At 32.6% G+C, this 27,199-nt stretch overlaps 1 protein-coding gene across 1 annotated transcript; it reads left to right on the forward strand.

The window, feature by feature from the left end:
- The first annotated feature begins 21,400 nt into the window (after positions 1-21,400).
- Positions 21,401-23,035, forward strand: LOC141674341 (uncharacterized). The gene has a single exon (XM_074481068.1). It carries the CDS (start codon positions 21,401-21,403, stop codon positions 23,033-23,035), a length of 1,635 nt encoding a protein of 544 aa, XP_074337169.1.
- The last annotated feature ends 4,164 nt before the right edge of the window (positions 23,036-27,199 follow it).

Below are 27,199 nucleotides of genomic sequence, written 5' to 3' on the forward strand. Positions count from 1 at the left end.
TTTCTACCACAATATCGTTTATAAAATTTCCATCTTTGTCCTTCCTTGCCTTGAGCCAGGTATCTGATCGATCTACCTCCTCTACTTCTGGATGAGATTCAAACTGCATAACATATAGAACATCATATTAGTAATAATATAAGAATGTTAGGAAAATTAGTGTGGAACCAAAATTTAACTTGTTTTATTATCACTGACCCCTTCATTCTTGAGGTTAGCATAATCTTTTCGAGATATTTGATGTGGATATAAAGTCAGCATCCTTCTTTGAACTTGTTCATCATGAATTTTCTTCATAAAAAGCACCGATGAAGTTATATAATATTATTAGTAAAAGTACAAATTGTATGTGAACAAAGGTAACTAGAAGCATACCATAAACTCCTTCGACGCGCGATCAACAACAAATATGTCCCAGTGGGATTTCTCTATAAAAGAATAGTCTGCAGGAGGATATGCCAACAATTTTGCTTAATCCAGATGAGGAAGAATATAATGTTTGGTCAGCCGAAATTTGAACTCCCTCTATTTTTGACACGCGGACCTTAAAACCATCTTCTTGGCTGACGGAGGTATAGTGAAAGCCATCTACATCCATAAGCAACACAAGTATAGTTAAAAAATGCAAGTAATAAAATGCATAGATAATAAGAAAGTAAATGAACTAGATCATTATAATTTTTTACCAGCACACAGTCCCAAATCTTTGTCTTTGTGTCTTGAGGAACAGATTTGAAAGAATCATACCAGATTGGGGGTTTAGTTCTTGCCAGAACTCCTATATATGACTGCATCTCTCCCGCCGCTTTACCATAAGGCTCTCCTTTTGCATTAAAAGACACGGTAAGCTTTATCCCAGACATCCTGCATCTTAGAATTTGGTGCATCGTCACAGTGCCTCGCTTGAGTAGCTTTAGTCCTTGACTCTTGTCACTAGTGCAAACAGCTTTTTCTCTTTTTTTTTCTTGGAAATCTCCTTTTTTATGTTTTCAAATATGGGCTTCCTTTCTACAGATTGTGGGGAAGAACTCGATGGAGTGGGGGTCGCGTTCTTTAAGGACATTGTCTTTTTTAATGGCTTAATGACATTCATGGTAGTTGGATGGGGTGATGATTGACTGGTCTTCTTAAACTTTGTCCTCTTCGACTTTGTTTTCTTTGCCTCTGTCTTTTTTGACTCATTCATCTTCGACTTTCCCTTTTTCTTTGGACTGGCCATAATCTACACAATAAACAAATAAGTATCAGTACAATTAATATTTATTAATCATGGAATGAATGACGTAAAAATAATGCAATCTAATTAAAAATTGATGCATAACTTGATATAAATGCTTCAAAATAAAACAAAATAATGGCCTAAAAACTATTAACACCTTGTCGTAGGTAACACATAACAATCACAACATTACCTAGCAAATACTAGCAACAAGATTCTGTAAAAATTATTGATAATGGACAAGTATGTATAAAAACTAAAAAGCATACTTCATACTCAACATATTATCAGTATATAATCACTACATAATATCATACTTCCGGTACCAAACTAAATTTGACATAATCAACCAACATTCAGCAACTCCATTTCACATAATCAACTCTGTAAACTCTGTTTTAAAGCTTAATGCAATACAGTTTAATGTCATCATTTCAGTTGAGGAATGAGAATTAAAAGTCCAATTCATCCATGTTTTTCTATTTTTTTGTACTCTTTTTCATATTTAGCCATACTCATTACTAATTTCTATGCCTTGTTATCTCTATATCAGTGTACAAACATGCAAACAAACAAACACAAATACATCAAAACTTTCTACTAACATAAATGCATGCAAAGTCAACACATAATGTAAACAAATTAAGGGCCTAAAACAAACATCATCACATGCTAAAACAAATTAAGGGTTTAAAAAAATATTTTAAAAAAATCCCCAAATAATGAAACCTTAAAAATTGATATCAAGGTTTCCAAATCAATCGAACTATTTTAAAACAAATTAAGGGAATATTGAGGTTTTGGACATGTAAAAATCCAAAACCCCCAAATGCGGATGAAGTTCATAACAATAAAAGAAATATGAGTTGAAAATACGTACCGGGAATGGGTTGTTTTGATAATATGGATGAGCTAAAATGGGTTTGAGGTGAGTGAAATTGCCGAAGAAATGGGTTTGAGATGACTGAAATCGCCGGTGAAATGAGAGCTGAGTGAAGAAATGGGAGAAATGGGTTTGGGTGTTTGATTTTGTGAAACTGTTGGGAGACTAAAAGAGTAAATGGGGGGAGAATAAGATAAAAGGGGAGGGAAACTGAAAATATTTTCATTTTGAATCAACAACCCAGATGCTAGAGTTGTTTAGATCTAACGACCCATATATTATCTTTTTTAAGGTCAACAAATATATTATTTCTTACAACGGTTTGTCCAGAAACCGTTGTGTAATTGAACAGGAACATGACTATGGTTACCCGTAAAAATTGAATAATTTGTTCAATTTTTTCATTCACCGGTTTACCATATCGTTAAAATATATTATTATTTATTCTACATAGTGTGCAGATATCGTGCGAAGTTGATTTTATTGACTAGAAAAAATGCTCAGAATTTTTAAAAATTATCTTCTGTGACTTTATAAGGAAAATGAAGCGAAAGTGTTAACCCCTAAACTGAGATACATTGCAGATTAACGGAAAGATGTTTTTAAAATGTTTTTTGAATGATCCAACCGTATGGATGTCAGGGGAAGGCGATTTTATTGACTAGAAAAAATGCTCATAATTTTTAAAAATTATCTTCCATGACTTTATAAGGAAAATGAAGTGAAAGTGCTAATCCCTATACTGAGATACGTTGCAAATTAACGGAACGATTTTTTTAAAATGGGTTTTGGACGATCCAACCATACAGATGTCAAGGGAAGGCGATTTTATTGACTAGAAAAAAAGTTCGGAATTTTTAAAAATTATCTTCCTTGACTTTATAATGAAAATGAAGCGAAAGTGCTAGCCCCTAAACTGAGATATGTTGCAGATTAACGGAATGATTTTTTTTAAAATATTTTTCTGGACGATCCAATCATACGGATGTCGAAGGAAGGCGATTTTATTGACTAGAAAAAATTCTCGGAATTTTTAAAAATTATCTTCCGTGACTTTATAAGGAAAATGAAGCGAAAGTGCTAACCTGCTAACCCCTAAACTGAGATACGTTGTAGATTAACGGAATGATTTTTTTAAATTGTTTTTTGGTCGATCCAACTCTACGAATGTCGAGGGAAGGCGATTTTATTGACTAGAAAAAATTCTCAAAATTTTTAAAAATTATCTTTCATGACTTTATAAGGAAAATGAAACGAAAGTGCTAACCCCTAAACCGAGATATGTTGCTGATTAACAGAATGATTTTTTTAAAATGTTTTTTGGACGATCCAACTGTACGGATGTCGAGGGAAGGCAATTTTATTGACTAGAAAAAAATTCTCGGAATTTTTAAAAATTATCTTCCATGACTTTTTAATAATAGAAATAGAAAGAAGATATAATTTATTAATAATATTTATTAATTTAAATATAATCACACACATTAATCAAAGACATACATTAATATTTACACCCTTAATAATTGTGTTCAGATAAGAACACAATTATTGGGCTCTAATAGTTAGGTCGTTGGTTTCTTTCTCTTATCCATTTCTTTCTTCTTTTTCTCCTTAGTGCTTCTCTTTCTTTTATCATTTCTCTGTTAATTTGTTTTCGGTTACTCTGTTAATTTGTTCATCAAGGCATAATTGTTTCATCTTTTTCATCTTTTTCATCCGCTAATTGTTTCATCAAGGCGACCATATACACTTAATTTTCGGTAAATGTTTTATGAATTCAATTTTATAAGTTCATTTTGATAAGTTTGTTTCAGTGGTTCTGCACCTAATTTGGTTTGAGGTGATAATGGAGAACTTTAATTTGGTTCTTTTTCAATGGTTTGTGGTTATGAGGATATAATGGTTTGTGGTGATGTGGTGATTAATTGTTATTAAAATTTAGTTGTCTTGCTATCCTCTAGAGGAAACGAAGTTGATTTCTGTAGTGACTGTGAGTAAGTGATTCAGGAAACAATATAAACATATTTTAAGCACCCCCGGGAGAAGGGCTTGTTCAAAATCATTCGTGATATCGAACACGATGGATATATGTAATTCATTTAATTCCCTCCTTATATACATATATTCTTTTAATTTTATAGATATAAATCTAAGTCAATTTGTTTTTATTTGTTCTTTTTGGATTTACTTATGTTGCTTGATAATTTGTAAGCTAGCCTATTGCTTTTAAGCTTCGGATTTATTTGGTGTTCTGCGTGCGCATCTGAAAATATTAGGGATAAATCAAATTAGACATGAAATTAGTTAGCTCATTTACGATTTCATTTTATCTTGTTGTGCCCGGATAGAGTTAGTCTAGGGATGCTAACCTATGATCGAATTGAAAGAAAAGCACGACAGTGGGCTAAGCTAAGCAGCCACCTCTACAAAACCTATCACAAAATAAGTAGCACCTATATTATCATAATTTTGTTCTTGAGTAAACGGTTTAAATACCTCTGTTTTGTTATGTGATGGGGGAGCAGATCTACGCAATGGTTCCACGAGATAAATGCCATCTTGTTTTGTTATTGTAATAAAGATATCTTCGGTATATTTTACCTAGTTAATGGGTGTAGTAAACCGAGTTTTTTCCATGAGATAGCGAAACAGGGCTTTCCTGGCTTATATTTATACCTGTTGATGTTCTACTATCGTTCTAATTTCCTTATACTTGTTGATTAATTTGGTTTCTTATTAATATATGATGGATATGTCATGGTTACGAGCTGATAGAAGAACGAAAGAGTTTCAAAGAGGCATTGAAGATTTATTATTGTTTGCATATGGAAAGGGGTATACCGAAGAAAAGATTAGGTGTCCATGCACAAGGTGCGCACATATTAAATCATGGAAAGCTTAAATGGTTAAAAATCATCTTTTTCAATATGGTATTGATCAAACTTATACACGTTGGATATGGCACGGAGAGTCAAATTTAGTAGAAAGTCCTGTACCGACTGAAATAGACAGTACTTCAGAATCTATTAATCAATTTTCCACAGGAATGGATATACCTGAGGACGATGAAGATGATATTTCTTCTGATTCTTCAGATTTTATCAATCATGTTAAAGGTGAACCGAGATTAAGATATTTATTCAGTACACCGCACATTGCAAAAAAAATGACTTGGCATGACACTGGGCGACAAAAGGATGGTAAAATGAGGCATCCAGCTGACTCAAAAACATGGATGGATGTCGACCAAAACTGGCCCGAATTTGCATCAGAGACCAGGAACCTTCGATTAGCTTTATCTGCTAATGGTTTCAATCCCTTTCTTGGAAACCGTACTGATCACTCAAGTTGGCCTGTTTTGCTATCAATTTACAACCATCCTCCCTGGATTTGTATGAAGAGAAGATATATTATGCTCTATTTATTGATATCCGGACCAACTGAGGCAGTAAATGATATCGACGTGTACTTTCAACCACTTATAGAAGATTTACAAGAGTTGTTGCGGGGGAAACAAGTGTATGACGCAAATAAGGAAGAATCTTTCATACTTAGGGGCATTTTATTATGGACAATAAGTGATTATCCAGCCTTAGGGAACTTGTCGGGAAACGTCATTAAAGGTTATAATTCTTGTACTGTATGCATTGATCAAACAAAAGCTACCAGGCTTCTTAATTACCGCAAGACGGTGATCATGAGGCATCGGAGGTGGTTGCCCCGTCATCATCCATATAGAGAGCAAAAATCATCTTTTGATAACACGTAGAGAAGGAGGGTGCTCGTATTCCGTTAAATGGAGAGCAAGTTTTTCAAAGACTACAACATCTGAGGGGTCATGTCTTTGGTAAGACACAAAGCCCACTTCGATGGAAGAAAGGTGAAGCTCGACCCTTATGGAAGAAGGTTTCTATATTCTTCCAACTAGAGTATTGGAAGTTTTTTCCAGTCAGGCATGTCCTCGATGTGATGCACATCGAGAAAAATATATGTGAAGCTTTGCTTGGAACTTTGCTAAATATTCCGGGAAAGACAAAAGATCGGGAGTTTGTCCGTCTTGACATGGCTGAAATGGGAATAAAAACAGAGTTATGGCCAAAAAATCCCGGAAAGAAAGAGAAGGTATCGTTGGCGTCATGGAACTTATTACATGTTGAAAAAAAAATTGTTTGCTCATCCTTTCTTAAAATGAAGTTACTGGATGGATTTTTTTCAAATATCAAGAATATGGTAAATATGGAAAATCTGCGACTTGGTGGAATAAAAATTGCATGATTGTCACACAATATTCCATCATTTGCTTCCAATTTCAATTCGATCAGTACTGCAAAAAGAAGTCAGGTGCACAATTATTAAGTTTTGTCTCTTCTTCAAGGCAATTTGCAGTAAAGTCATCGATATATATAAACTGGAAAAAATCCAATCTCAGTTGGTGGAAACATTACGCCAGCTTGAAAAACACTTCCCTTTCTCGTTCTTCGATGTGATGATCCATGTCTCAATTCATCTTGTGAGAGAGGTTAAACTTTACGGGCCAATATTCCTACGTTGGATATATCCTTTTGAAAGATACATGAAGGCGTTTAAGGGATATGTACGGAATCCAGCTGATCCTGAAGGATGTATTATCGAGGCATATGTTGCCGAAGAGGCCATCGACTGTTTGGTAAATTTTGAAGAAGCTACCATAGGATTACCACGGAATCCTAGGCAAGAGCAGAATGCTGGCACTTGCACCTAGCATATTTGTGTTTTTTGCAAATTAGTAATGACATAAGGCCATATTTTGAGTAAGAAGTTATTGAAATATGTGTGTGTGTTATTTCCATATTTTGTGCATTTTGATTAATATATACTCGCAGGGAGCATATGGCATCTTTGATGACGAGATTCAAACATCATGAGAATGATGATGTCTAGCTAAAAAATAAGCAAAATGATTTTTATTTGGTTTTAACTTTATATGTAGGCCTAATTAATATGCTCACAATAATTAGTCATACTCAAAGATGTTAATTTAACAAATCTAGAACTCCACACTATCAGTTTCTACATATTTCAAATTCAGTAATTATTAATTTTCCTCGGATGCATATTACATTTTTGGTACATTACAAAGAGAGTGATTATCACACAAGAGAAGAATGTAGTAAAATACCTCTCTCAACCTTTATTTTCTAGTTTTACCTTAATAAAAGACTTGTTATTTTACATGTTGTCTCTCTACTATAATTTATGTTTCGTGTGTGTTATTTTTACATTTTTCAAACTTTCCTTTATACCACTAAATAATAGTACTGCCACTAAAATGATCTGCTTGTGCAACTAAAAGTTCAGATATAAAATAAGGGGAAATATAAAAAACAATAGATCTATAATAAAAAAATAACTAAAAAAATGCCTCACTACTTTCATATTTTTATAGTAGCATGAAGAAAATTTAGTTTGTTTAAAAAAGGTGAAAATAGGAATAGCCATGTCTATCATGATAATTAAATATTAAATACTATAAATATAGAAATAATTCAATATGTTTTTTCTCACTAAAACGTAATGAACCTCTCTTTTATTATTTAACTTATAAAATTGTATAATAATTTAACTTTCCTGCTCTGGCTAAAATAATAAATTTGTATACATTAATAATTTGGTTTGCACAATATATTTGAAAGGCGTGGCCACCCACACTATTGTGGAAATTAATAACCTTTTAAGTTAAATTTATACTTTATCAAAAGAATTTATATAATTACATTTTGAAACACCATATAAAATTGAAACCATAATATTTCACTCCGTAGTATTATGAAATAATTAGTTTTAAATAAAAAATTTTGGACAGATTGAATCAAAATTGTTGGACGAACACAATACTATAACTGACGAGATAAGGTGGATGGCAGAAGGCCCGAACAAGATTGTGCCTACATTTAGCGGATATGAAATCAATGGTGTTACTTATAGCACGAAGGAGCGTAATGATAAATAGCAAGTTCAATGCACTGGTGTTTGTGTGGTTGCACATACAATGCTTTTGCACGGTAAGGATAAGAATATTGAACATACTTCGCACACCTACTATGGAGTTATAACAATTATTTGGGAGTTAGACTATAACAAATTTTGAGTTCCTGTATTTCGTTGTAATTGGGTAGATATGAACAAAGGGGTTAAGGTAGATAACTTGGGATTTACACTGGTTAATTTAATTAAATTAGGCTTTATAAATGATCCTTTTGTGCTAGGTAAACATGTTAAGCAAGTATGTTACATTGAGGATCCTCTTGAAAAGAATTAGTCTGTTGTGTTGAAATTACCGGAAAAGAACTACTATGACCACTATGATGACGATAGAACTTGAGAATAAGTTACATGTGCCAACGTTCCCAAATGATGACGAACATGACGAGGAAAAAGCTAGTTATATGAGGGACGAAGAAGATTGGATCCAACTTTCATGATGGTAATAAATTACACTTGTTTTAAATTTGAAGAAGAGTACACATGTTTGCCTTTTATTACTATTTATTCACAATAATTTCTTCTTAATTTCTTAAATGATTCTATTTGTTGAATTATATATTTTTTAGTTAATATGTGTCATTTACGATTACTGTCTTAATATGCATGAATTTATGAGTTTTATAAATTTTAATATATCTTAATTATTTGGACTCTTCCCTGTATTTGGTTCCAAATAATTATACTACGTATACATTAAGAGTGTCATAAACCGTGTTCCTTTAATATTTGTTAATGTTTAATTTTTTATTTTGATTTCAGTGAATGATCCAATTTTTTAGGCTCATTTGAAACTACTTAAGGGCAAGAAAATTTAGGTCATTTAATGATGATGGAACCTGCAGGGTTTACAGATGATGTTGATCAAGTTGAGACGATGTTGATCAAGCTGAGGTAGAAGAAATTTTAACAGTTTGGCCAATTTGGGTGGACACCACTGTTTGATCGTTTTCTTGTTTTCCTAGTTGGTGCCTTGTACTCTACTGTAATACGCTTCTCTGCCAACATAATATTATGTTTTGTGTAGGCATTAGGATTAGTTTGTTTATTTCTCGATTCATGGATTAACTTATAAATTTTTGTAAGTAATTAGTTTATTTGATGAATGCAATATGTCCATTATTTACTCTCTTTAAAGAAATGCAACAGTATTTTGCAGCTGTTGTGTACTTTAAAGAGAGTAAAACTTGACATGTATACTCTTATCACCAAACTTAGAATTTAAAAGTTGAAACCATGATGAATATAAGTTAATTGTGATTTTGGTGGATTGTAAACTTGTCAATTTATGATGGTATTTGGTTGTATAATCCGATTTTATTTGACTTGTCCATTTGAGGAAGTATTTTTTGATTGCTAGTCTATTGGTCGGATGATTTATGGTTTGTAAATTTCATGGCTGGATGGTTTTGGATTGGTTTTCTGGGGTATTGATATGTACAAGTAATTTTTTTTATTGCCATTACTCAACAGACAATGGTTACTCTCACAATCTGTAAAACAGTCTTCTAAATAAGGTGTTCAGACAACGGTTCTATAGACTCATTATCTATATGAGCTTTCCATTTAATACCATTTAACAATGGTATGCAAAAACCATCGTTTGATGGCTAACCAGACAACTATAATAAACACTTGTTTGAATTACACAACATAAAGGCCAAAACTGTTGTCTCAGACTAAAAAAACTTAGTTTATTAACAACGGTTTTGAAGTGTTGTGGTTAAAGACGTTTTACAATAGTGCATTTCAAAACGGTTGTCTTACTTGGTAATAGAAAATCAAAAAGCCAACACTTTCAAAAAATAGCTATAATTGTTGTTATAGAACCAATCAGACAACAGTTTTTCATGTCATAGAAATCCACCATTATCTGTCAATTTCGGACAACGGGTTTTTTTCACCGTTGTTTAAGATGTGTTATCTGATAGAAAAATAATTGTAGTGTCAGTAACCTTATCTTGATGCCTAAAACTCATCTATCCCTTAAAAGTCATTCATGATTGCTTGATAACCTTATTCTTACTCCTAAAACATGATACCCTGTTATAGTTTGAACTGATGCTCACCTTCTTTATATTTCAATACCTATGTCTTATCTGTCTATCCTACCAGAATTTCCCGTCTTATGAATTAATAGCACATATGAGAATGGATTCGAGAGCTACAGCATATGGTGAGTACACGAGATATTAAGAAGGGTGATAAGAAACCTAAAGAGAAGATTCATGTGTTTCGAAGAATAACTGCTACCAGGTTATATGGAGCCACTAGTAAGTATTCCACCTATGGTTATCTTGTGGAGTGAGATAGATGGATTTCAAAGAAGTTTGAGAAGATTGGAAATCAAAAGTTTTCTTAGAAATAGATGATGATGTTATGACCAAGCATGATACTTATAGAAATAATGTGATGTGATATTAGTCGACCTTGTTTTATAAATAGATTTGATGATTACTAGATAGACTTATTATACTTAGTAATCATAAGAGATAATGATAAGAGTGTTACCGGTATGGAAGACTGGAAGTGAAGTTATGAATAAGATAATATGCAACGATAACTGGAGTTTTTGTCGACCAATAAAGATAAAATTAACCCAATAAAGGGTAGAAGGTATATGGAAAGGAATGAGCTCTTATCTGAATGTTTTCCTAATTTGATACTTGGTAGTGGAAGAGAAGGACGACAACCAACTCATATAGTAATGACGACCAGGCGTGTGATTTCCAAAAATTTAAACAGTTTTCAAAAGAGATTTTCATAATAAAAAATTTCTAAAAGTCCTTTAAACAAATTAAGTTTTGAAAACTTGGTTGTCAAACTACTAATTGACTTTCTTGTTTGCTATAAGATTCAGATTATCGAGAAGAACACTTGTTCTAGAAGTTAGTATTCTTCATTTAGCAATCCAAGTGGACCTGCTATTATCGAGAAGATTTAATTGTTTCTAACAGGAGTACAAATATTACTTGATAAGTATAACAACAGAACCAATGAACGGAGAAACTATTCATCCAATTTCTGAGACTATTAAAGTTCGAAGAATACGTCCATTTACAAGAAGCCGAGTAGGAGCAAAGAAGATTGAGAGAATCTCCAGACTTTTCTAAAGGAAGAATGTTATTAGAAAAGGAGTCGATATGTTCAATGATCGGTAGCGTAAGAAAAATTTGAAGTTATGATTGTAAATCTCGTAATTGTGCAAATAGGGTCAAATTATAAAAATATTGAGCATGGAAGCGTGATGTTAAAGATACAAGACCTAATGAATGGGAATTTATTCTAATGATCAATTAAAGAAGGCATTTCAGTGAACTTTCTAAAGTTAATATATGACTCGGAATGGGATCTGTTGATCGGACAAGCATTGAAGCTGTAAATAGATGAATTGTGGATGGCGATCTATGATATCATTCTTTTCTATACTACTATATATTCTTATGAATCTTGAATAAAGTATGAACTTCTTTCATGATCAGCTCTATGAGGTGATAAGGAATTTGTTGTATTTCTTTCAAAATCATTTTTCCCTCAAATTTTGTTTTCTGAATGAGACAAGCAATGTTATGATGTGACATTTTGTTGAAATAGCGAAGAGTTTGGTGGAACGCCACCTAATCATGTGTTCTATGCCTTATAGTATGAAAGACTGGCCATCTTGAGTACAAATATGTTTGTTTCACTCATATCCAAATCATCATTTATTCCTTCTTCTTCAATCATAATATATTGATTTATGGATCCTTCCAATTGTTTCCTTGCACTCTTATTCCTTACAAAAAGGGTTTCCAGTAAGAATCATATACACAAATTCCTTCTTGTATAAGGTCTAATTTTTGAATATTTTGAAAGGAAGTTAAATGAACCCGTATAGTAGATGGAGTTATGTGGATAATTGCAAGCCAATAAAGGGTGGACATTTACGTGCAGAGAAGAACCATTATGCCGATAATGTGGTTGTTATGAGGACATCAAATCAGAAGCAGAAATCTTTATACATGATACGTTGCAAGTATGAGATTTTGGCGTGAATTGGAGTAATTAAAGAACCATATGAGGTAAATTAACTTGAAGAATAAGAAAGTGAAGTTGCGTATATCGGATAAGGAAAAGAATTAATTGGACAACGGAATCGAATGAAGAAATCCGTAATAATAACCAGATAATCAATTAATACATTATGAAGATGAAACATACCTCAATCATGTGAGAGATATTTTTCATGAAGATTCAAGATCGAAGAAGTTCTAGTTACGAATAAACTTCAAGGGTATTCTTCCAGGAATGGTTGGGTTTTCTCACTAAAGTAAATGACTTATGGAAAATTTGATACTCATAATCGAACCGGTGAAGGAAGTTCAGTATAAAAAGGCATAAGTGGAGATGAAGGTATGGGGGTTTCACTGTAATAATTTTTAAGAAATGTTGCTTTAAAACCAAATAAATTCTTTCATAAGATCATGATAGTTGAGACCATATGTTGGTTATCAAAAGTTGAACAAGTTAACAAATAAGAATAAGTGTATGTTTTCAAGGAAGGATAAATTATTAATTAGAAAGCTTGAATCGAAACACGAACTAGAAGGATTCTAGAATAATTTATAATTGTACTCAGTAGTGATATTTTGTTATAATCAGAAGATATGATTAAATGTATGGTATAATAAGAATTATTTGCTATAATCTTAAGTTGAACTAACGATATGAGTTATACGGGTTAGTATTATGTATGGTGGTGAAATGGTGAGTTTAGAAGGCAGAAGTTGATTGTTGGTTGTGTGATTGATTGTTGGTGTCGGCTTGAGTCCGACTTGTAGTCAATAATATAAAGGAGATGCTGCCCAAATTTTCATCAAATACCCTACTCTTAAAAATAGAAAGAATACTTCCATGTGTTATTGATATTCATGTTGATACTCCAAATAATTGTGATCTTGTCTCCTAAAAAAAGGGTAGTTACAACAAATCCGACTATATATAATTGGTCTTTAATTTCATTTAGTTAGTCATCACTTGGTGTAATTGATCAATTAAGTGAGATAATTGGCTAATTTTACCAATTAATGGTCAGTTAGATGGAAATCGATTCCAATTAGATTAAGTCAAATTTTGATGTGACTTTCAAATTCGAAATCAAAGCAACACTACAACATTTTTGCAATCATACAACTTTTTTTTCGTTGTCTGAAAGGTAGTTTTTCCGTTGTCTATCCAACACTCGTGTGATCGAAGGTCGGACAACGGTTGTTAATACAGTTGTAATAAGGGAGATTCAACAACAATGTTTAATACTGGTTACAATCTGGATGACACAACAGTTGTTTTAGAAAAACTATTGTTGGAACATTTTTAACATGACAGTTTTCTTAGTAATAAACAACGGTTTATTTATGTCAAGAGAAAGTTCTAAATTTTCTTTCCAATTTTAAATATCTTTTCCAAACAACAGTTATTTTATCCATCTATTATTTATATAACAGAACAACAACAGTTATTTTCAGAGGTAGTAATATAAGTATCTTTTAGACAACAGTTTTAGGGTGGTGTTATAATGCAAAAGAGATAACACGGGAACTATTGAAGAAACATTTGTAACACAACAGTTTTACTAAGTAATAGATAACAGGGAGTCAATGGCAAGAAAAAGTTCAAAACCAATTCCTTATTATTCAAGCAATGGTTTGTTTAAAGCAACAGTTGTGTAAAACCTTTTAAACCAATTCTTTTTATATTGTGTTCTAAGTCATGTCTTCATAGTTCAAACAACAGTTAATACCTAACTGGTGTTATTGAATTGTTGTTTAGAAAATGGCTTATATTTTGACAAAATTATGTACTTGAGGTAACCGTTGTCCGAAAATGATACAATGCTTACTTTTGTTTTAAAACCCAATTATCTTATTAGGTATATGCATTTTGCATATCAATTTCATATGTAATTAAAACCAGCTGCATAAAAAACCACAAAATATAGGCCCCTTCCAAAATAAAAACACCATAATCCATACCATAATCCAAAACAAAATCATACCATAATCTAGGCCCCTGCCAAAACAAAACCAATTCATTACCATACCATAATCCATACCATACCATAATAATCCATCCGTTCGACAATCCAAAACAACCAGATCTACCTACCAAACTACCAGCAATCCACCGAACACAAAATACATTATCGCAAGTCTACTTATCACCAACTACATACATAAAACATCCACTTTACGATAAGTTCAAACGAGTCTATTTGTCAACATACGATAAGTTCAAACGAGTCTACTTGTCAACATACGATAAGTTCAAACGAGTCTACTTGTCACCAACTACATACATAAAACATCCAGTTTATGATATGTTCGAAAGAAAAAAAATGCGAGGACCTAGTTTGCACAATGTTTCATAAAATATTTTGCAAACTCAACCCTGATCTCTTTGATGTCATCCTCGGTGTAAACCAGGTTTGATCTACGCAGCCACTGAAAAACCATCCAAAATTTTGTATAAGTAACATGTTTTACCCTTATAAGAGTAAATACAAAGTGGATGAAAAGGCCCACAGATAGTCAATTGTCACCTTATTAGCAGAGTCCATCTCCTTATCATGAATGATTTCCATCATGTATCACATCACAAATAGGCCACAATCCTTGTTCCCGGTCTGCACTGGAACTCCCTAAAATATCAAACAAAAATTCATTTAAAATATCCAGTCTCCTTTAATAACATAATTAATATATGATCACAAAAATAAATAAATACCATCATGTTCTCCCACAATACTTTCTTCTTCGAAACCTTTTTCAAATCCTCCTTGTACATTTTAATGGCACTGCAACCAAAACGAGATATATCAAAACATAAAATAACCACTGCAAAACATGGTCGGGAAAGATTTACAAGTCAAAACTTAATAATCAAATTTTACAACATGAACTCTTACTTGTCGACAACATCCACCCACTCTCCATTTGCAATTCGGTGTTTAAGAGGGCCCATATAGTAGACTACCTTTGCGTCTGGATTGACAACTGTCAAGGTCCAGTGGTTCCTACGAAAAATAAACAGAGGTGCTTGTTAAGTAGTAAAGCTTAAATTTGATGCTTTTTTGTCACCCAAAAAACTTAAATATCATCAAAAAAAATTACATTTCTATTGAATTAAAATTAACCTAAAAATTATTTAAACTCACTAATTGTGAAAAATAATCCAAAATGTGATACTAGTAGAGTGTAATTTACCATAATAAACATGATGAGATATAACATCAAAAATTGAAGGCTCATACTGATAAAATTTAAATTCCGGTAAATAAATCAACTTTAAAACTGAACCTATACAATTATCATCAAATTTGAACTTCAAACCTAACATGTAGTAACAAAATTAATTAAATACTGTAAGGCATTTGATTACTTTTATATTAACTTCAAAAATGTCAAGGCAATTGATTACATTTATACTGAACCAATGCAATTAATATAAATTTCAACAACAAATATTATCGAGTTTAACTATACAATTGAACCCATTCCTTAAAAATAAAAGCTAAATTCTTGAAAAAAATTAATAAAAAACTGGCAAGGCTTAACAGCTTAATAACTTGGGATAGTAAAAATACTTACACATCATTGTACAGCAGGAGAAAATGTTGCCCTTTCCTAGAATCTTTAAATCTTGTACACAATTCACGCGACCTCTGCACTGCACTGCCACATCCAATGGCACCGATTGTGCCCGGATCTACAAAGCTAATCAGGTTGACCATCTTATGCTTCTTCACATATTCATTCAAGAAGCTACAAATTAAATTAAGCAGTCCTTAGTAAAGATTGTCATATTTATTCCAAGGCTATATTCTCCGAAAAAACTTTGAATGAAAAGCTTACTGAATAAAAAGGCAAATGACAGAGCCGGCCATTTCACCTCCAGAGCACACTGCATGTATATCAGATAAGAACATGATTTACTTCTTGGTAAAGCCAAATGCTTCTTTGCTTAGCTCAAAAGAAATTGTTCGACCACCACTCAAGGCTTCCTTTGCCCATGTCCACAAATATTTCATTGCAGAAGGATAATTCGGACCAATCTGAACAACAAGCTCTCGTTCAACATCTTCAATTACTTTATACATCTTCTTCATTTTCTTAGCATGGGCTTTCTTGGTTTGCTAAAACAATTGCAAATAAAAATAATTAAAAAAACAAACTAAACAAACACATAGTATATATATTAACCATACTAAAAAAACATTCTGACCTTGGCGGCCAAAACATGAGATGTAGTGTTATTGTTTCCTGCAATTATCATGTTTTTCAGCCATGTAATAAAAGTTCCCATGGCTTCTTGAACAGTCAAAATTTTATCCCCGATAAGGAAGGGAATCTTAGCATCTCCTTGAATGACTTTAGTGATAGACACCCTTGTGTTCTTTTCTCCAAAACTTACTCTATGGATAGTCTTCGCATGTCCTTCGGGAACGCGTACTTCATCAATTGTTGCACAAGCAACAATGTTTCTCAACGATCCAACAACCAATCGGCATACAGAACCACCCGAAGAATCCATTTTCATTTCCTCAACATCCCTTCCATTATCATCCTCATCCGCCACCTTTTTATTATCCTCAAGCTCCACCGCTAAATCCATAAACAAATTATCTATCAATGTCACATTTTTATGAACACCTACATCCACATCCACATCCACATCAACCCCATCCTTAGAGTGACAGCTTGCCTGCTGGGAATTTGGTTTCAGACTACCATCATGTTGTACACCATTTTTCGATGAATGTGCATTGTATTTTTCAAATTCAGCACCCCAAAATGCATCTCTCTCTTTAATAATTTTTGGAGTCTCCTCTGCCATGTACTTTTGAATTGCCTCACATACCCTTTCTTCCACTGTAGTCACTTTTTTTTCCCTTAGAAGATCAAAATAAACCGACTGCTTCACATGAATTCCCTGACCACGTATTCTACCTCTGTGCTCAGGCTTACCGAGCACCATTGTTAACACATCATTAGTACCTTCAACATTAAGTTTTCCTTCCTTAATCTCCTCCTTCATCTTTTTCTACAAAAAATTAAGTAACATTTTTTACCATAAGCACATACATCCTTTAAGCACATTCATCCTTTAATTAAAATATTACACAACTAACACCAATTTATTTTTACTAGTTATAAGAACATTCATGCTTTAATATATTTAATTTAATAGATTCAATTGCAAGCACAAGAGACAACTTAGTTTACTTGGTGGTACAGGGGACCCAGTAAGTACATTCATTAACAAACTAATCCAAGGATAGAAAATATTAAAATAAAATATTAACCAACATAGAATACAAAATCTAGACACTTAATATTATGAACCAATTTTCAATGTAAACATGTGTATTTGACTCTCTTAGTGAACACGGGATTATTAAAATATATAATTAATTACTAATATTAAATATGATACAATCAACATGCTACTAGCAGTAAAGGCATACAAACAAATCCTAAGTTAAACTAGAGACCACTAATTCGAATTATACATTGTAATAGAAAAAAATGAACTATAGATTTATAGGCTTCATGTGTATATAATTTATTAAAATTTAACTTTTGAAACTTCAGTTCTTTATTAAAAAATACACAAACATGTGCATCAAATAGAATCGACATTTATATTAATAACTTACAATTTCCTTAGCTTTTTCTGCAATTTCATCATTTAAAAAATTACCATCTTCGTCCATCCTTGCTAGGATCCAAGTGTCCGACCGATCTACTTCCTCTGCATCTCGATGAGATTTAATCTACATTTACATGTAAAGGATCACCTTAGTAACAACATAAACATGCTTGTAAAATTAATATGAAGCAAAAAATGTTCATGTTGTTTTATTATCACTAACCTATTCATTCTCGAGATTAGCATAACCTTTTTGAGACATTCAATGTGGATATTTACTCAGCTTCCTTCTTTCTTGTTGTTCTTTATGAATTTTCTTCATAAAAAGCAGCAATAAGGTTAGAAGATCATAAGTAAGTAAATATTAAAATGAATAAAGCTAAGTAGAAATATACCAGAAACTCAGGCGACGTGCGATCAGCAACAAATATGTCCCAGTATGATTTTTCTATCAAAGTAAAATATGCAGGAGGATGTACAAAAAATTGAGGTTGATCTAGATGAGGAAGAATGTAGTACTTGGTCAGCCGACATTTAAATTCCCTCCGTTTTGCCCCGGCCGATCTGAATACCAACTTTTTTGCAGACTCAGGTACAACATAAGCCATCTACGTACATATACCAACAAATTTAAAGTTAAAAGGTGCTAGTTAATGAAGAACAAATAATAAAAATAAAAGTTAAAATGATGGAAGTTATTTATATTCATTTTACCTGCACACAGTCCCAAATTTTTGTCTTTGTCTCTTTAGGAACACATTTCCAAGAATCATGCCAAATCGGGGGTTTTGGTTCTTGCCAAAACTCCAATATATGATAGCATCTCTTTACCTTCTTCACCATATGGCTCTCCTTTTGCATTAAAAGACACAGTAAGTTTGATCCCTCAAATCTTGTGTTTCACAATTCGGTCTATCGTTACACAACCTCGCTTCAATAGTTTTAGTCCTTGAGTATTGTCCAGTTTGGTAACAGCTTTTTCTCGTTTTCTTTTCTTTGATATTTTCTTTTGTAAGTTTTCAGAAATGGCCTTCTTCACAATTTTTGGGGGAGAACTCAATGGAGTGGAGGTCTCGCTGTTCGTGGACTTTGTCTTTCTAAACGCCCTTAGCACACTCATTGTCCTTGGATGGGGTGAAGATCGTGTCTTTTTGAACCCATTCCTGTGAGACGCTTTCTTTTTCAAATTTCCCTTATCTGCCTTGGTCTTCTTCTTAGGAGTAGCCATAACCTATAAAGTACACAAACAAGGAATAAGTACAACATTAACATGACAGTAAACTCAATAAAACTCAAAGACATTACAGGTAAAAGAACCTAAAAACAACAAAAGAATAACCATCTGAGATATCTTAACTTTCCAACTTAAAAGCGTATTATAAATTTTACTTAAAATGACACACTTTGAGTGCCTAAACTAACCAGAGATATACACAAACAAACATTCAACCAACAATAAAATCTAGCTTATAATCGTACAACTTACGGCATGTGAATAAAGATAAATTATCCATTTATTATAGGACAGTAGGACAGGGCACATTCAACTAACTAATCGACTGCAGAGTTATAACAAATAAACCAGTAATTTCATCTCAAAAATCAATAGAATCACGAAACAAAAAACAAGAAATTAGCACAGTTACAAGATATCAAATAGAAATTAGCACCCTGTTAATATTCATTTGGAACAAAAAACAAGAGAATAGCAAGAACCAGGGGTTTCATCATGAGATAATTACAGTTTAAAACCAGGGGTTTCATCATCAACACTCAACACTCCACAATTGTATGCAAAATTTACATAATAAAACAAAGCAAAGACACTCCACAACACCATAAATATTGTATGCAACATTTAAATCTCATAAAACATTGAGTTAAAAATAAAAAACCCCAACATAAATTGAAGAGGGTTTTAGAGTTCTAAAATAAATCAAAAAACCTCAAATAAATTGAATAGCATTTTAGAAACTTATTAAAAACATGTAAAAATCAAAAACCCCCAAATATAGATGAGGGCTTTACGGTCTCTAATTGAATTAGAAACATACCACTATAATCGAATGGAAGAGGAGGAAGAAGATTGTGTGAAGAAGAGGAAGAAGATTGTGTGAAGAAAATCACCGTGAAGAAGAGTAACTGATGGGGAAGAAGTGGGTTGGGGAGTTATGATGAGGAGTAACTGATGGGGAAGAGTTTTGTTAGGGAGTAAAGTTTTTGGGGTGATATTTTGGGCGAATACTTAAAAACTAAAGGGGGAGATGAAATTTAAAAGAGAGGGAAAATGAAAAAAATTCAGTTCAAAACACCGGCCTAGAAACAGATCTGGTTTAATCCAACGATCAACAAAATCTGTTATTATTTAATTTTTTTAAAACCTAAAAATCAAAAATTAAAAAATATATAAATAATCCATATATTTGGAGATATAGTAACTGTTGTAAGATCAACTATCACATAACGGTTCTTACAGGATACCATTATCGTATGCTATATTATTTAAATAGTAGTTGTGTAACGGTTTCTTACACAAACGGTTGTCTCATATATTTTCCAACAAAAGTTTTTTGTCCTAAACCGTTGTCTATAATCGAAAACAACAATAAGAATAATCTATTGTAAAACTTTTAATTTTTAAATGTTCGATGTTTGCGAGTGCACTTATGTTGATAAAATATTTGACGTTATCCATAAAAGTTAAATTTTTGGTACCTTAAAAGTTCGATAATCTGATTCGAACACTTCGATCATATCACTATAAACAAATAATAATAATAATTAAGAATATTACTATAAACAAACGTAGATTACGCTAACATAGACGTCTGTGAACAAACATTTATTAAACAAATAATAATTATGGATATTAAGTTTCTCTTTGTAAAATTTTAAAATAATTAAAGATGGAGTTGTAACTAGGGTGGAGCGCGGTTTGGTTCGGGACATTTTTTGGCCAAAACTGAAACTAAAACCGTATGTCCTAAATTTTAATATTTAATAATTACAAGTTGAATTTACGACTTATAAGCTGATAAGTTGAATATTAGTAACGACGTACTTTGTTCTGAACATATTTTGATTTTTCCTTCTTCATCAACTTTATTTTATAAAGTTATATTTCAAGATGTCAATCTAATCAAAATTCATTAATTTTAATTAGATGTTGAATTGTTGAATTATGATTTTAGTGAAAATAAATATAAACCTATTTTATTGAAAGCTGAAAAAGACTTTCATTTATAAGAAAAAAGACTTACAATCGTTGGGATTCGAGAATCAGATCCCAACGATATAAATGCAAATGTACTCTCTTTTGAATTCATTTTGATGAATTCATTTTTTTATGATTCTGAACTAGGGTTCATATTGATTTGGGGGAAATATAAAGACGTCACAATTCATTTTTAAGAAGCTATAAGGACAGGTAAGTACTTTAATTTATGAATTTGGGTTATATAAGTCCTCTATTTTAAATTCATTTTGATGCTTTTTTTACTTCAATTAGGGTTCATTTATAAAGATTTTGGGGAAATATAAAGATTTCATAATTTAGTCTAAATTTGAGGTTTTATTCAGACTTTTAAAAGATGGATAGGTCATGGTTAAAAGCGGATAGAAGAACGAAAGAGTTAAAAAAAGGAGTGGAAGATTTGTTAATATTTGCATTTGAGAATGTTTATAATGCAGAAAAAATCAGTTGTTCATGTGTAAACTGCGCACATAGTAAATCATGGAGAGCGCAGATAGTTAAAAACCATCTTTTTCAAAATGGTATTGATCAAACTTATACACATTGGATGTGGCACGGGGAGAATAATTTTGTAGAAAGTTCTAATGAAACCGACACTTCGGAATTTATTAATCAAGGCACCTCAAGAATGGGTGAACGTGACGAGGACGACGACGATGATATGTCTTCTGATGAAAGTTCTAACGAAAACGCCAGTTCTTATTTCATCAACCATGTTAAAGGTGAACATCAACCTCTTTATCCTGGATGTGAGAGGTACACTAAGATGAAAGCTCTGGTCCAGTTATACAACTTGAAAGTGAAGCATTGTATGTCTGATTCATGCTTCAGTGATATTCTATTATTACTTGGCTCTTTACTTCCGGAAGGCAACAACATCCCTTCTTCCTTGAATGAAGCAAAGAAAACTTTATATGCATTAGGAATGGGGTATGAAAAGATACACGCATGTCCGAATAATTGTCTCTTATACCGTGGGGATTTAGATGAGGAAAAGACTACTTATCGCGTATGTAAGGCCTCTAGATGGAAATTGAACAAAAAAGGAGATGAACTTGAAGGGGTCCCTGCTAAAGTTCTATGGTATTTCCCGGTGATACCAAGATTACGAAATTTATTCAATACACCTCACATTGCAAAGGACATGATGTGGCATGACACCGAGCGACAAAATGATAGTAAAATGAGGCATCCAGCTGATTCAAAAACATGGAAGGATATAGACCAAAAATGGCCTAATTTTGCATCAGAGACTAGGAACCTTCAATTAGCTTTATCTTCCGATGGTTTCAATCCTTTTCATGGAAACCGTACTGATTACTCAAGCTGGCCTATTTTGCTATCAATTTATAACCTTCCTCCATGGCTTTGTATGAAGAGAAGGTATATTATGCTCTGCTTGTTAATATCTAGATCGACTGAGCCTGGAAATGATATCGACGTGTCCCTTCAACCACTAATAGAAGATCTGCAAGAGTTGTGGCGTGGGAAACAAATGTACGACGCTTATAAGAAAGAGTCTTTCATGCTTAGGGGCATTTTATTATGGACAATAAGTGGTTATCCTACCTTAGGGAACTTGTCAGGAAATGTTATTAAAGGGTATAATGCGTGTACTATTTGTATTGATGAAATAAAAGCTACTAGGTTGGTTAATTACCGTAAGACGGTGATTATGAGGCATCGAAGATGGTTGCCCCGTAATCATCCTTATAGAAGGCAGAAATCAGCTTTTGATAACAGTGTGGAGAAGAGGGTCGCCTCAGTTCCATTAACTAGAGAAGAGGTTTTTCAAAGAATACAACATTTAAGGGCCCATGTATTTGGAAAGAAACAACGGCAACCACGATGGAAGAAAGGTGAACCTCGACCTGTTTGGAAAAAGGTTTCAATATTCTTCCAACTTCAGTATTGGGAATTTTTGCCAGTTAGGCATGTTCTCGGTGTGATGCACATTGAGAAAAATATATGAGAAGCCCTGCTTGGTACTTTACTAAATATTCCGGGGAAGACAAAAGATAAGGAATCTGCCCGTCTTGATATGGCTGAAATGGGAATAAGAACGGAGCTGAGACCAAAGACTCCTGGAAAGAAAGAAAAGCAACCGTTGGCATCATGGAACTTAACGCATGCAGAAAAAAAAATAGTTTGCTCATCATTTCTTAAAATGAAGTTGGCAGATGGATTTTGTTCAAATATTAAGAATCTTATAAACATGGAAAATCTTCGGCTTGTTGGAATGAAATCTCATGATTGTCACAAAAATATTGCATCATTTGCTTCTAATCTCAATTCGATCAGTATTACAAAAACAAGTCAGGTGCACAATTATTAGGTTTTGCCTTTTCTTCAAGGCAATTTGCAGTAAAGTGATCGATGTAGACAAGTTGAAAAAATGCAGAGTGAGTTAGTGGAAACATTGTGCCAGCTTGAAAAGCACTTTCCCCCTTTGTTCTTTGATGTGATGATCCATCTCTCAGTTCATCTCGTGAGGTTAAACTTTGTGGGCCAATATTCCTTCGTTGGATGTATCCCTTCGAGAGATATCTAAAAGCGTTTAAAGGATATGTACGAAACCCGGCTCATCCCGAAGGGTGTATTGCTGAGGCATACATTGCCGAAGAGGCGATGGATTTTAAAAAATCTACCGTAGGAGTGTCACAAAATGCAAAGCATGAGAAGAATGCAAGACCTTTATCTGGTGCGACATTGATAAAGCCGAGCGATGAGGACTTGCATCTAGCACATTTGTGTTTTCTCCAAAATACAACTGACATTAGACCATATTTTGAGTAAGTTAGTGATATTTAAGTGTGTGTTATTTCATTATTTTCCGCACTTTGATTAATATACTAAAGAAAGTGATTTTTCTCGCAGCTAGCATATGGCATCTTTGATGACAAGATACCAACAACATGAAAATGATGAAGTCTGGCTTAAAAACAAGCAAAATGCAGAATTTCACAAATGGTTCACGAAAAAGGTATAATTGTTATTTGAATAAAAACATCATAAATAGGCCTAGTTTATATTTTTCTGGTAAATGTATTTGTTATTTGTTTATTCAAGCAAACATGATTTTTTTATAGAAAATAGTATTTTTTTAAAAAAATTTAATTATGATGGTTAAAAAATGAAACAGAGGAATTTAAAAATATCCAGGAACACATTTAGTCTCAGAATTAATTTTAATATGAAAATATAATTAATATTTATCAATTTGGTTTAAATAGATTGAATCGGAATTATTGGATGACCATAACAACATACCTGAGGAGATAAGGTGGATTGCTGAAGGGCCCAACAAGAATGTCCCTACATTTAGCGGATATAGATTCAATGGTGTTACATTTAGCACCAAAGAGTGTGATGACATTCGACAAGTTTAGTGTAGTGGTGTCTGTGTCATTGCAGATATAATGCTTGTACAGGGTAAGGAGAAGAATATTGAACATACTTCACAGACCTACTATGAAGTTATAACAAGTATGTGGGAGTTGGACTATAACAAATTTAGAGTCCCAATATTTCGTTGTAATTGGGTATATATGAACGAGGGGGTTAAGGTAGATGACCTGGGATATACAATTGTTAATTTGAACAAATTAGGTTTCATAAATGATCCGTTCGTGCTAGGGAAACATGTTAAGCAGGTTTGTTACATTGATGATCCTCTTGAAAAACATTGGTATGTCGTGTTGAAATTACCGGAAAAGAACTGTTATGAACAATGTGACGATGAAAATGATGGATCAGTAGAAATAGAACTTGAGAATGAACTGCACTTGCCTATGTTCCCCAATGTTGACGAACTTGATGAGGAAAAAGCTAGTTATATGCGGGACGAAGATGAATGGATTCAACTCCCATGATGGTAAAAATTACCTTCTTTTAAGTTAAATTGTCTAGAAAATTACCCCAACATGAGTTACCTCTCTTCCTTTTATAATTTATTTATTTGTAAATCTTTTTTTATTTCTCGAATTATTATTTGCCAAAATTTGATAATTTTAATTAATCAGTGTCAATTACGATTATTGTTTTAATATATATGAAGTTAGCAGTTTTTTTTTAATTTTTATAAATGATTTATCATACTGGAATTTGTCATTTTCTAATTTATCGCTCCCTTTTTCTTGATTGTTTGGACTGTCTGGCATTTATATGTTGGATTCAGTGTCATCTAATTATGGGACAGTAGTGTTGATGGGCCATAAACCCTGTTAATCTTAAATTTGTAACCATGTTCAGTTTTTTTATTTTTCTTTCAGTGACCAATATGATTATTGAGCCGGATTTCATTGTTGCCCATTTTTGCCCATTTCCGTGGAAAAGCCTGTTTGATTGCATTATTGGTTTTATGGACATGCCTAATTAAAACAGTTGGTCGCTTGTCAAGGTTTTGGTTGGAATTCTGGATCGAATATGGTGTTCAATATATGATACCCTGCTTCTTCTCTGCCAACAACTTGTTACATTTGGTCGCTTACTTCTGGAAGCTTTATATGGCATCATGAGAGCTCAATTAGGTTTTATATTTTTTGATTAAATATCTTGTCAAATTTTAATAAAATTTGGTTTGTGCATTATCCAATTGAAATTAGTTGTTGACTTGAGGAAATATTGTGATTTGCCAACTTGATTGAGGGTTTTTTGCTAGTCTATATTGGTTGGATGATATTTTGTTAAGTAGTCATTGGTTGGCTGCGTTTGGATTAATTTTCTGGGGATTTAACATATATACAACTCATTTTTTTCATTTTAATATTACTCAGAGACAACAGTTTCTAGATAATCTTTTAAACAATCTTCTACCTAGAGTTTAGACAACATGCATGAAGAACCAAACTATTGTGTGTTTGAGTTTCTAACAAGTTTTTTACATCTCAAACCGCTGTCTATTAGTTGAGAGATGAAAAAAGTAAACTGGTGAGTTGTTAAAATTTTGCGGGAGATTAAATTAAAATAGGAGGGAGAATGAAAAATAAATAATTCAAAACAACCTCTAAAAGTATCTTTTAAACAACGCGTTATAAATCCGTCGTGTAAATCTTATAAATATAATGATTTAAAACACCATTATATGTGGCCTTTCCTTTTAACTATGGTATAAACGCACAATTGTTTGATTTTTAATGAGACAAGGGTAAGAATAAGCACTTGTCCAAATTACACAACATAAGCAGCAAAACCATTTTCTTAATCTCATAAATGGTTGTTATTTAACAACAGTTCTAGCGTGTTGTCTTAGTATTCTAAGACAAAAGTTTAGTTTGCACACTGTTATCTGATTCCATGGGAGGGTATAACAAAGACAACAGTTTTTGAACTGATAGATAACTATTGTCTGTCCTTAAGCTCACAAAACTGTTTTTTTTACAAAATCATTTCACCATTATTGTATTTTTTAGGACAATGGTATTTTTTTAACCGTTGTCTTTTAACCATTGTCTGATTGCATTTTTCTTGTAGTGCAATGAGAAATTTGGAGAAAGTAAGGAACACATAGAATTCAGAAATTGTTTTAAGTGTGTGAAGCTTTACTTGAATGAATTTGCCCTTTTTAATGTACAAGAGAAATGAAAAGTTATTTGAATGGACAAGAATGGACAAGTGAGAGAAATCTTCTCAAGAACTAAAGGTTTAAGATAGAGCAAAGAGAAGGAAGGAAGGAAGGAAAGAAAAAAGGGAGGTGGAATAAACAAGAGATTTTATCATCTGTAATAAAGTTTATTAAAGGACGTCGTGTTTCTAAATTGTTTTGATAATCATACAATAAATGATTTACCAAGTATTTCTGTTTTGGATAAAGTGTGAGATACAGTTTTAATTCAGTTTCTGATTGATGTTGATACTTAGGTTGTTAAATATCGAAAGTGGTATTAATATAAGTGATTGATGTTTACTTCAAAATTGGATATTGTGAGCATCAAAGTTCGTATTGATATCTAATTTAATATGACAAAATTTCACTAAGAACCTACGGTGAAATTTAGAATTAAGTTTAGTTAGATTTTATTTGTTAAAGTAATCAAGTTCAAATGATTAAAAATTCTTGAAATTTTGGGTTTAACATTTTTTCTAACCATTTTAACATATGCACAGTGGGATCATTCTTTATCTATTCCGAATAAGT

This window comes from Apium graveolens, chromosome 7 (assembly GCF_009905375.1).
Source record: "Apium graveolens cultivar Ventura chromosome 7, ASM990537v1, whole genome shotgun sequence".
In the NCBI taxonomy this organism is placed as follows: Eukaryota; Viridiplantae; Streptophyta; class Magnoliopsida; order Apiales; family Apiaceae; genus Apium; species Apium graveolens.